Source organism: Alternaria burnsii (assembly GCF_013036055.1).
Source record: "Alternaria burnsii strain CBS107.38 chromosome Unknown 731, whole genome shotgun sequence".
Taxonomy (NCBI): domain Eukaryota; kingdom Fungi; phylum Ascomycota; class Dothideomycetes; order Pleosporales; family Pleosporaceae; genus Alternaria; species Alternaria burnsii.
This window is the reverse complement of record NW_024066115.1, coordinates 717,558-729,591: the sequence shown is the minus strand read 5'-3', so window position 1 is coordinate 729,591 and position 12,034 is coordinate 717,558. Positions and strand designations below refer to the sequence as shown.

The following is a 12,034-nucleotide window of genomic DNA, read 5'->3' as shown; positions in this document are numbered from 1 at the left end:
GAGTGCCAGTGGCTACAATAGAAAGGGTCCTCCTTCATCGGACGAAAATCAATACCATTCCACTTACTTGAGAGGAGCTCTTCCAGTACCGACTGTTGTCTCTTGAAGTTCAATATTCAAAGCTGTGTGCGATATAGGCCACTCCTGCCTTCAGGGTAAAGCGTCGTACTAGCTCGTATATAACTTGATGCGATTGTTTATTTGATATATCACATTGTGCGTGAAACCAAGCTGTCAGAAGCACGATGTTTCCACCGCTGAGGATTGTGATTTGTACCAAAACCGCACGTCAGAGTTGCACTTGTCTTCCCGAATGTTGGTCTCATCTCTCCGATCTTTCAGCCTCGTGCCTCACTGTGAAGGGACTTGTGACATGCTTAATCATATATGCGACTGGTAAATCTATGAGAACCACGTCACTACGTGAAAGAGAGAAACTAAATATCTTATTAGAGCAGAGTACCTCTTCCTGCTACAACAAATTATATCAGAGCTATGTAAGAATTAATAGAAATTCTAGAAGTCTACAATTCTATTAATCTTTATAATCTCTGTTCTTAGAAGCTAATGTAAACTGTAAGGTAGAGCTTCTTATCTCTACCTGTTCGGTTTGTCTCTTGTGTAGGGTGGCGTGCAGATCTCCACAGTAGTGGATTGGTCATTGCTAAGTAATTCGTTGCGGAATTGGTGTGCGGAACCGCGCCTCGGTAAGTAACCGGAGATCTGCACCTGAGAAGTGCGGAGCTTCTGCAGACCGGACATGTACACCAATTTCGAGTGTGCTACGATAAGCATTGTTCTGGCTACTTCCATGTACGACTTACATGATGAATTCTTCGTCGTGCAGTCCTGCCACCCCTCACTCATCACAACCGCAAAAACATGACGAAGAGCGCAGTCAGCCAACACTCGGCGGATGAGTCAATCCGAGAAGTACAGGACGATACGTATGATGAGCCTGATGACCAAGAAAGAGATAGGATCGAAGAAGAGTGGCGCAACAGCATTCGCATGAAGGTTGACCTTCGACTTTGCAGCATCGCAGGTATCTTGTGCTCGCTCAATCTACTCGACAGTGGCGTGATATCCAGCGCATCCGTTACGTCGATGCTCAGCGACCTAGAACTGGACATCGGTAACAGATACTCGGTCTCTATCTTCATCTTCACAATTGCGAGCATTGCTTTCCAGTTGCCATCAACAATTGCTGTGCGCACTTTTGGTCCGCGTATCTGGTTCGCCTTGATCACTTTCTGTTTCGGCATCATTACACTGTGCACGGCTTTCGTACAGACATGGCGGCAGATGATTGCGCTTCGCATTCTACTCGGTATTGCCATGTCGGGTATCTACCCCGGATTGACGTATCTCATCTCGACATGGTACACGCGGAAAGAGCAACAGCTTCGGTTTGCCCTGATGCAGAGTGGAGAAGTCATTGTCTTGGCAACGGGCGGTATCGTCAACTTCGGGCTCAATCAGCTTGATGGCCAGTATCTCAAGGGATACCAATGGATGTTCGCTGTACAGGGGAGCATCACTGCGTTCTTTGGCATCTTGACTTATTGGTGGATGGTCGACTTTCCCGAGCACGCGCAAAACTCTTTCTACTTCCTCACGCCCCACGAGAGCGCGTTGGCATCTTCTCGCATTCAGAAGGACCGAGCCGATGTCAAGCCTGACGACTTTGCTTGGTCTAAAGTCTTTGTTCACGCCAAAGATGCAAAAGTCTACGGATTCTGCATCCTTTACTTCCTGCAGAACCTTGTCTCGACGTCACTCTCCTACTTCTTGCCCATCATTCTGCAAGGCGGAATGGGCTTCTCTTCTGATAAATCTATCCTGCTCTCTGCACCGCCTTACTACTACGCGGTTCTCCCCGCCATCTTGTCGTCGATCATCGGCGACAAGTTTCAGCTAAGAGGGCCAATCATAGTTTTCAACTGCGTCTCTCTAATTATCGGGTTTTGCATGCTGGGCTTCTCAGACCAAGTCACAGTGAGATATATCGGCACCTATCTTGCGACTGGAGCATACGTGGCGAACTGGGCTGCCATGGCGACTTATCAAGCGAACAATATCTGCGGCCAGTGGAAGAGGGTGTTCACGGCCGCGATGGTCACAGCTTTCAACGGAGCAGGAGGTATTGCTGGAAGCTTCATTGTCAGACAACCGGAGAGTCCGAGGTATATGACGGCGATTTGGGTGAGCATAGGGAGCCATATTTTGATCATTGGACTAGTTGGTGTGTTCTCGGTGTTCTTCTACATTTCGAACAAGCGGCAGACTAGGGGAAAGCGACTATTGGAAGGGACGGAGGGTTTCAAATTCACCTATTAGGCGAAGAGCAAAGATGAGAATACGGTTGACCTAAGGCAGACCCTGAGAAAAATCTACTCTACCAGTATTCCCAAGTCGCATTACAGTGCCGCCTAGTTCTGACCATGCTTACGTATGCCCTGTGCAATTGGGCACCATTCCGCGTCAGTGAGTCCAGACAGGTGAGTCGTGAAGGAGCAACGTACCCAGGCAACAACAGAAACATGTGAGCTTGTCATGCACAAAGCGGTTCGCCGACATGCTTGACCAGTCACAGGAACATGGGATGAAAGCGGGTTGACGTCGGTGTGGGGACCGTCTGGGACAAGGCGGATTGGCTCGTGCTGAGTCGCTCACAAGCATCGTCGACCCAACTCCCATCTGTCTCACCACTCCCGGCTGCTACAGCACGAGCATCCCCGCAGTCCCGGTTATCGAGCGCTCCTAGCAAGTTATCCTATTCGAACCCCTCTGTTTTCTGCTTCTCCACGCTGCTGGCCGCCGATTTGGTAGCGTCAAGCAGCTTCCCCCTGTCCAGCTGGCCCCTCGAACGGCAACAGCACCCCCGTGGCCCTCCGCCGAGCTTATGCGCATCGGCACAGGCTGTATATAGATTTCACAACCTATTCCGACACGCTGTACACACGTTCTGAGTCGGCGCCGCCCTCGTAGCCGCCACAATGGTGTTCCTAGGCATATACCGCGCCATCTACGACTATGAGCCCCAGAGCAGCAACGAGATCGCCCTTGACGAGGGCGACATCTTGATGGTCCTGGAGAAGTCGACGATTGACGCCTGGTGGAAAGCGAAGAAAAAGGGACGCGATGGAGACGATGAAGAGCCTGAGGGCTTGATTCCGAACAACTATATTGAAGAGGTATGCTGCGCCTCGTCCACAGCACAGAGCCCAGCTTGGGTCGCAAAGCTATACCAGACACAACACCACCGTTTGTAAAGATTCCTGTAGTCTGGAGACTGACAATGCCTACAGGCCGCACCCATCGCCCGCGCCAAAGCCCTATTCGATTACGACCGCCAGACAGACGAAGAGCTCTCTTTCAAGGAAGATGCCATTCTAGACGTTTACGACACCACAGATCCTGACTGGACACTGGTCGGAGTCGAAAGCGACTATGGCTTTGCGCCTGCGAATTACATCGAGCTTACCGAAGATGATGCGGCAGCACCACCACCAGCACCAGCAGTGGCATCTCCAGCGCTGCCAAGTCGCCCGCCAATGCCGGCAGCGAGGGACTCTTTTGACGACGACCAGCCGCCTACTCCTGACACTCCCCCAACGCAGAGTCCCGCTGCCGCCCTGGCTGGCATTATACAGAAGAAGTCGCAAGAGGCAGCTCCGCGATCGACCATCTCACCTCCGCCTAATGTAACCGCGCCTCCAAAACAACAGCGACGCGTGCAATTTACCCCGGAAGAGTCGGACGAAGAAGCGCCACCGCCCCGTCTTCCCACGCGGCCCGAATCCGAAATACGCTCGCCTCCGCCAACTCAATACACGCATGCGCGGTCCCCATCGCCTCCGGTCAGATCGCCCCCACCCCGGAGCGTCACATTTGACCAGTATGATCCTCCAAGTAGGGATGAGCAGCCCGCGACGCCCATGTCCGGCTCTGGCTATCATCTGTACAATATCTACGAGTACATCACGCAGCCAGGCAAGAATAAGAAAATGCCAATCACGCTGGGCGTCAACATCCCGAAAGGAATGATTATGATTGCGCCCGAGAAGTCGCGCGATGGACCACAACAGGAGTGGAGCGCAGATAAGATGGAGTACTATTCACAAGAGGGCAAGCACATATTTATGGAGCTGAAACAGCCAAGCAAGAGCGTTGATTTCCATTGCGGCGCTAAAGACACTGCATCCGAGATAATGCTGGCTCTTGGTGAGCTTGCCGGAGCCGCTAAGAGCGCAGGACTGCGCGAGGTGATAGCTGCTGGCTCCGGAAATTCTAATGTGCAGAAGAAGGGTGTTATGCTATTCGACTTCATGGCACAGGGCGATGACGAGGTTACCGTCGGTCTTGGCGATGAGATCTTGGTTATCGACGATTCTGCCAGTGACGAGTGGTGGAAAGTCAGGCGGCTCAAGAATGGCAAAGAGGGTGTCGTACCAGCTAACTACGTTGAAATCACAGAAACCGTCCCCATACATGCTCCTGCAGCCGCCATGGCTCGATCGGGAACCAACGCTGGCCGATCCATTGTCGAACAGAATAGGCGGGAGGAAGAGGAGCTTGCTCGCCAGGCCTCAAGACGGAAGAGGCCAGAAAGTGAGGCAAGGAACGATCAGGTAGGCCCTGGCCTGCACTTGCCTTCGCGTAACTCTAGTCTCATGCAAACAAATGTTGACCATCGTCGTACTTCACAGAGATCATCAAGCAAGCGCGAAAGCTCCGCGAAAGACTCGAGTTCGAAGTCCTCGTCTAAGCCAAGTCAGTATACAACAATTTCACTACTTGAGTTTCTTGATCTGTCTCTTACAAAGGGGTCTGCGCCTTCGGTGAACGCTGGCCATCTACCTAGTGGGACACAAAAGCACGCAATATGTGCGAGGAGAGATGCTAATTGAATTTGTTAGATGCTGCCAAAGTACGCACTTGGACCGACCGCTCTGGATCATTCAAGGTTGAGGCAGAGTTTATCCTGATCAAGGATGGCAAAATTCACCTACACAAAGTCAATGGCGTCAAGATTGCCGTACCGGTCACAAAGATGTCCGTAGAGGACCTCGAATATGTAGAACGCGTTACAGGAGAGTCTCTGGACGACGACAAGCCTTTGTCAGATCTGAAGAGGAGAAGCATGCAACAACCTCGCGCAAAGGACTCTGGTCCAACCGGCATTTCTGTCGAGAGGAAGCCAGAGTACGATTGGTTTGACTTTTTCCTCAAGTGCGGTGTCAACCCCCAGATCTGTGAACGCTACGCTAGGGCATTTACCAAGGACGAAATGACAGAAGAAAACATACCAGATATTACTCCCGGGCTTCTGCGTACGTTGGGTCTCAAGGAAGGTGACATTCTCCGTGTCACCAAGCACTTGGACGCACAGTTCGGAAGGGATAAGCGAAATGCTGAAGATGGAGGAGAGGGAGCTTCTGGTGGCCTGTTCTCCGGTCCAGGAGGTGCACTGAGAAACAACACTCGTAAAGGACGTCCTGCACCGCCTGTTGAAACAAACGATGTCGTTGACCCGAAAGCGTTTGAGCCAAAGTCCGACGACACAGTCAAGAAGCCTGCAGATGGTACCCCGACACCGCTGGCGTCCGCACCCACTCCTGACAAGACTGCAAATGGATTTGACGATAATGCATGGGATGTCAAGCCATCAAAATCTGCGTCTGCCCCTGCGCCAGCAGCATCTCCGCCACCAGCACAAGCACCTGTAGCGAAACCACCTCAGCTGACCGGATCTATGAACGATTTGTCTCTCTTGGATATGCCTGCGCTCAAGCCTGATGAGATTGCTCAGCCAACACCTCCCGCTCCGGCACCCCAGCCAACGCAAGCGCCTGTTCAACAGCCTCCCGCTCCCGCTCAGCAGCCACAGCCGACCGGCGCTACCCCTACCCTGTTTGAACAGGTTGCGGCTATTAAGGCTCTTACCCAGCCTCAAAACATGGCTCCACCGCGTATGCGACCACAAGCTCCTCAACAGCAAAACACTGGTGGTCTCATTGCTCCACCACCGCAGCGGTCTTCCTCTGCCCCTATGAATCCGCAACAAAGTGCTTTTGGCCCTCCACCACCTCTACAACCTCAGCTCACAGGCTACAACCCCAACATGATGGGCCAGAACTCCGGACAGGGCATGCCACCGATGCAACAGCAAATGACAGGCTTCCCACAGCAGAATGGCGGTTTTGGGTTCCAGCAAAACGGCATGATACCGCAACCCACAGGCTACAACTCCATGTCTCCCCCCCAGCAACAGCCCATGCAGACTGGGTTTGCGCAATACCAACAACAGCAGCCAACCGGTTTCCAGCAGCCTATGCAGACTGGCTTCCAACAGCAGCCCCACTTCACCCAGGGCTTTGGGAATGGCAGTCCCTTTGCCGACCCACCACGTGCACCGTTCCAGCCCCTCCAGGCTCAGCCCACTGGTTACAATTCGTTCCAACCATCCCCGCTTAACCCACAGGCGACTGGCGTCAACCGCTTCCTACCCCCGGCCCTTGCGCCACAGCCAACCGGTTACCAAAGCACTCCGCCTCTTCCTCCCATGCCGCCAATGCCTTCGATGCCTACGGCTCAGCCTTTGGTGCCACAGAAGACCGGTCCACCTCCAAGCATCAAGTTTGGTGTACAGCCCGCAAAGAAGCTTACGCCTCAGCCGACCGGGAGGGCGAACCTTGCCAATGCCAGTAAGTCTTTAAAACTGTTTTGTGTAATCACTTTCTAACTATCGATCAGCTCCCCAAAATCCTTTCGGTTTCTAATTCCACTTGCGATGGTTGTTCGCTCTTTTCGCACCCCTTTGCTTACTTACGGGGCATCCGCTTAATTACCCTACCACCATATGTATATGTACATAAGTTCTGTGATACTTGTTCGTTGTTCGGAGGTGTGGATTCGCAAGGCCCGATAGCATTCTTCATCGCTTCACGTAGCACTTACTTGCATTCAACACCCCCAATTACATGCAATCCGGCGTCTTTGCTGTCCTTTTTTCTGCTTTACACAGCCATTGCTTTGATTTGGGTATGCTGGTAGGCCCGATGTTGATTGTTACGGAAAATCAGCATGCGCCACTTTATCGGCCCTTTAATTATATGTCTAGAATGGGGCTGAGATGCGTGGTATGATGGCTCAGCTACGGAGATGGTCGGACCTACGTAGCTTGTAAAACAGAGATAGTCCAAACCCAGATGTGCTTCTAGACAATGTGACATGCTCAGAGCAACTGCACAAAGCGCATGTCATAAGTGCGGGATAGATTCACCCCTGTTCTCGAGCTGTGGTTCACCCCTTCGCGCGAAGCAGATGCGAGACCAAGCCTTTGCCAAGTAAAGCTTAGCCCAACGCATCAATGGCATGAGCACCCCTGCTGTGGCTGGCTGGCTGGCCGATCCGATGTCGTAACCACACAAAACCACGCACGCGTTCGTGGCTCTGCTTGTCAAGTGTTGCAACTCAAGAGAGAGCGTCGTAAATGTACATCGGCCACATGTATCAGTGTTAAGGGCTTCGTCATCGTGCAGCCAACCCAAAAAAATGCCCGATGTCGCGCTGTCAAAAAGCATGACAAGCAGGTGTGGCGATGACGAAAGCACACCAAGCTTCCTTCGTACCCCGGCTTATCTGCGCCAATAGTTGGGCCCACCGCGAATGTGGCTCATGCTAACTAGCGTAATAGACCGGCTGGGCCGAGTGATGCATGTCCGCGTGAGTGAGTGAGAGGATGCGCGCGTTTTAAAGGCGGCGCATCCCCTCGCTCCCAGTGGAAGGGTCCACTGTATTTCCTCCAGCCTTACGTTGCCTTACTCCTACCTTCACTCCCAACGCCCTACCTCGCAAAGGCTGCTATCGTCTTCACAAGCGAGAATCAAGATTCTGGTAGTTCCTCGGCGAAAGCTTGGTATCAGACTTGGTTGCGCGACACCTGATTACTATCGGTTGCTACCTCATCCTACATACATCACCAGCGAACAAACGGATCGCGAACGCATAACATCAAATCGAACGCGACTCTCAATCCACACACTCTAGAGAATCGGGTTAATAAACATGTCGAACCAAGGCTACTACCAAGGCGGTCCTCAGTACCCACAACAAAGGTACGTTGTTTCCTGCCCCAAATCGACAACTCGCACCTGTGTCGCAAAGTCATGCACATTTGATTCTTTTTCCAATATCCAAAACATCTTACTTAGTGGAAGATGCTAACGCCATTCTCACAGCTACGGCCCCCCAGGCGGCCAAGGCTATGGTCAACCACAATATGGCGCTCCACCACCACAGCAACAAATGTACTACGGCCCTCCGCAAGGACAGTATCAACAGGGCCCGCCACCCAAACAGAAGAAGGACAGAGGTTGTTTGACAGCTTGGTAAGTTGGGTACCGTACACATTTAAAGAACAAGGAACTGCAACTAACAGAAGATTAGTCTGGCAACACTTTGCTGTTGTTTCGTTTGCGAGGAGGGATGCGAGTGCTGTGCTGATTGCTGCGAGTGTGCGGCAGAGTGCTGCTAGACAGCAGGAATGGTAATGAGGAGTGGCATTGAGGCACTGAGCGACTATCGGGTATTGAGGATATGGTGTCAGCACATGTCGGTCATGCGGCTGAGTTTTGGCGAGACGTGAGTCGGCTCACATGTTCATGATTGGCTTTTTGTCTCTTTGAGTATACCTGACCACTTCCGGTTTCTTTTTACAATGTTCAATCCATGGCCTTTTTGTTTCTCGTAACAAAAGCAGTGCATGCTTCTTCATTCATCGATCCGGAGCCGACTTTCTTGTCTAGCCAACTTTGATGCATTCATGGTCTTGTTGGCTTGGTCTATAGAGCTTTGAAGAGGGAGAAACACAGGTTTGACACTCTGTGAGCTCACGTTTGCATGTCCTGTAAACTTGTTCTTCTGAATAGGGCTTCTGGTTTTGAAAGTCGAAGTGATACAGTAACGAAGCTGCAAGACGAAGACTCATATACGTGCCGTCAGAGGCTTTCGTATGTGCTGTTCCCGCAAGCATCTTAATGCAAAGTCACTAAAACGTAACCCCGCATGGCCTTTTATGTTCCCCACTGGAAAGTCATCGTACAAGAATTTCAAAGTGATATCATAGGTGTCTATCCATCAGCAAAGGCAAGAGGCCAACCCGATCTCAATGCCTGCTTGCACAATAGCCACAAGATTCCCGATCGCAAGCTTTTTGCACGCACCCATCGTCACTTCTTAATCACCAGCAACACCTTATACATCCTTCCAACTCCGACTTGTCACCCTGTCTCTTGCATCTGATCTTTGACCTCTTCTCATATCTCGATACTCTCTCACGAGCCCAACCCTCTCGCTGCCTTGATCGATCATTCTCATGGTTCTTCTCTCTTCTACAAACGTAGCAGGCTGTCCATTTTCATCGATACCCTTCCAGCTTCTAACTTCAGTGATCTCTCCAGAGTGCGCGCTCTCCGAATCCGTGTTATCTTCCTCCTGTCTTCGGCAGTTAGATGGCGGGGTCACATGCCCGGTACGCTCGAGGGCTCGTGTGCGGGTAACGTGACGATATAGTGGCTGTGGTGGACGCTCGGGCGACGGAGAGGAGGGTGGTGCGTGTGGTGTATGGCGAGTGGTTAGAGGGGAAGTACGCCGGAAGCGAGTTTCTTCATAACGTCTAGAAAGTGGAGGGGAGGGCGAGAGACGGCGCTGTCGATCGATACGAATCTCCTCTTCATACTGTTTTCTTGGAGATGGCGATGAGTTGCGAATACGGATCCTTTCAAAATCCTGAGTTGGTGACTCAGGCGGAGGGCCATCGACGACTCGGTGCCGAGAATACTCCCGATAGTGATTGTAGTTGTCGCCGCTTGCCATTCGCGTATCTAAATACCTTGGTCTGCCTCTTGGTTCAAGTACCGGCTCTTCTTGCCTTCCTCCTTCACCAAAATGGACATGTGGCCCTCCCACTTCGACATGCGTTCTCTCCTGGCTTTCGCGCACTATGTCCTTCCTCCGGTAAGAGGTCTCGCGATCGGTGCCTATAGGTTTTAGAATACTCCGACTAGGTGACTCCAGACGGCGACGCGGCACAGAGTCAGCGTTGCTCGAAGTTTCATCTGACAACTTCACAGAACTACGACGCTCTAGAACGATCGACCGGTACGGCCTTGGATGCGATATAAGGCGAGCCTCCGCTTCCTCGCTCCGCCTCTCAGCACGAAAGCTGACTCGGACGGGAGATCTACTTTGACTCCTAGACCTTCGTTCTTGCGACTCAGTCCGATACATGACTCTCGCGGATCTCGTCTGAGGCGGAGGAGACGGACTGAGCTCGACGATCCTGGAACTCACTCGGCGTGTGGGGCTTCTCTCAATCTTCCTATAGGAATGAGTATGAACAATATCTGGTGGAGGCCATACCTCATCGGATTTTGAGACACGACTGGGGAGTAGCGCAGGCGGCGCAGAGTATACTTGATCTGACTGGGTTGCCCTTGAGCGAATAATGTCAGGCGGGAGCCAGGCTTCTCTAGCGTACCTTGACGAACGACGGGAACTCAACGAAAAAGTGTGTGCTCTCCGCTCAGTTCTGGGTTCCTCTCGAGGTCGTTGGAGAGCTCGTAGGCCTAGGTATGCTCGACTAGACTCACGTCTAATCACACGTGGGCGACTGGGAGAGTAGCGCGCAATATAGGCTTCCTCTCTGCTTCGCCTCCGACCCCTGCGCTCATCATGTTCGATGTCAATGTGGACACACTCTTCAGGCCATTTGCATGGCACGTCGGCCGTACACTTTCGGATGTGTGTGTATCTGCTGCTTGAGCGGTATGAGCTCTTAAGCTTCTTCTCGCATCGTCGGCAGAGCGTGGGAACCATAGGCTTGCCAGGGAGGACCGGGTTACTGCGATGGAAGCCTGCGGAGCGCATTTGGCCGCAGTGACTACAGGTGTGACACAGCATAACTGGTACAGCCACTTCTTCGACCTGCAGTGGTGGTGCCGCAGTTGCCTGGGATTGCCCATATCGTTGGCAGTGATATCGTTCGCTTGTCTGCTGTGATCTTGACTCCATATTATCCTGCTGCATATCCCGTGACGATGGCACCATGGCGCTCGTAAGTGGAGCCATTCGCCGACGATCCATATCAGAATTCTGGTTGTTATACTGCCGGTCGGCGTTAGATCCTAGTGGAGGCGGGGGCTGAGGGATATAATCCCTTGGTGCCTGAGCATATCCTAATGGACCAGCTGTTGAAATCTGTTGTTGACCCTGTTGCTGTGCCTGCGGATCTAAAAGCGGCGCTGGGCGCTGTGGGATTCCGGTCTGACTGTAGGTGCCTTGGCCGTATCCAGCCTGCGGATAGCCTCCCTGATATCCTGGAAACGAAGCGACGGAAGAGGAGGCTGCCGGTGGGGGTGTTGGTGCCGCAGGAGGTATTCCAAGGCCTGGAAATTGCTATAAAGATGTAAGCTGTAGTCTGTCGATTGGCGAATCACGCGAGAGACCGGACAAGACAGTCCGATTTCAAGAACTCCTGTATCTCATTGTTAGCCAACCTGTAGTCTCTGGGAAACGTGACGCACTCACACACTGAAAAGATACGAGTTGGCTGGCTGGGCGAAGGAACCCGGGTACTGAGGAATTGGCTGGCCTTGGTTTTGGTCTTGTCCGTTGCTGCCACTGCCACTGCCACTGCCGCTGCCGCCAGTGCGGCCCATGTACGACTCAAAGGCCCTTCTCTGCTCTTCATTGGCCATTGTGTGGTTGTGGTAGGTGCGGACGTGCGACTGGACGTGTAGGAGGAAGGTCAAAGAGCGGCGCTGATTATCGAAGCCACGTGGGCGCCGAGGGAGAGAGGTGCAAATAGGTGTCAAGAGGAAAGAGCGACAGGAAGAAAGGTGGGGCAAACTGAAGATGGACTCAGAGGACTGTAGAAAATCATGTCGCCACGAGCGGTGAACGGGAGGTCAAAGTGAAGGAGGGTCGCGTGACCGCGATCCATACCCATCGTATACACTCGTCGTAC

The 12,034-nt window shown here is 52.4% G+C and overlaps 4 protein-coding genes across 4 annotated transcripts; 2 read left to right on the top strand and 2 right to left on the bottom strand.

Moving 5' to 3' along the window:
- Positions 1 to 882: 882 nt before the first annotated feature.
- GT037_006906 (cytoskeleton assembly control protein sla1) lies at positions 883 to 6,785 on the top strand (the record flags this gene model as incomplete). Its single annotated transcript, XM_038931953.1, has 5 exons — positions 883 to 2,143; positions 2,974 to 3,197; positions 3,312 to 4,866; positions 4,923 to 6,710; positions 6,760 to 6,785. The coding sequence occupies 5 exons, from the start codon at positions 883 to 885 to the stop codon at positions 6,783 to 6,785; spliced, it is 4,854 nt and encodes a 1,617-aa protein (XP_038785425.1).
- Positions 6,786 to 8,073: 1,288 nt separating this feature from the next.
- On the top strand, positions 8,074 to 8,400 carry GT037_006905 (uncharacterized protein; the record flags this gene model as incomplete). Its single annotated transcript, XM_038931952.1, has 2 exons — positions 8,074 to 8,123; positions 8,247 to 8,400. The coding sequence occupies 2 exons, from the start codon at positions 8,074 to 8,076 to the stop codon at positions 8,398 to 8,400; spliced, it is 204 nt and encodes a 67-aa protein (XP_038785424.1).
- An 861-nt stretch (positions 8,401 to 9,261) lies between these two features.
- GT037_006904 (uncharacterized protein) lies at positions 9,262 to 10,296 on the bottom strand (the record flags this gene model as incomplete). Its single annotated transcript, XM_038931951.1, has 1 exon — positions 9,262 to 10,296. The coding sequence occupies one exon, from the start codon at positions 10,294 to 10,296 to the stop codon at positions 9,262 to 9,264; it is 1,035 nt and encodes a 344-aa protein (XP_038785423.1).
- A 368-nt stretch (positions 10,297 to 10,664) lies between these two features.
- Positions 10,665 to 11,765, bottom strand: GT037_006903 (uncharacterized protein; the record flags this gene model as incomplete). Its single annotated transcript, XM_038931950.1, has 4 exons — positions 10,665 to 10,729; positions 10,800 to 11,463; positions 11,519 to 11,542; positions 11,598 to 11,765. The coding sequence occupies 4 exons, from the start codon at positions 11,763 to 11,765 to the stop codon at positions 10,665 to 10,667; spliced, it is 921 nt and encodes a 306-aa protein (XP_038785422.1).
- Between the last annotated feature and the right edge of the window lie 269 nt (positions 11,766 to 12,034).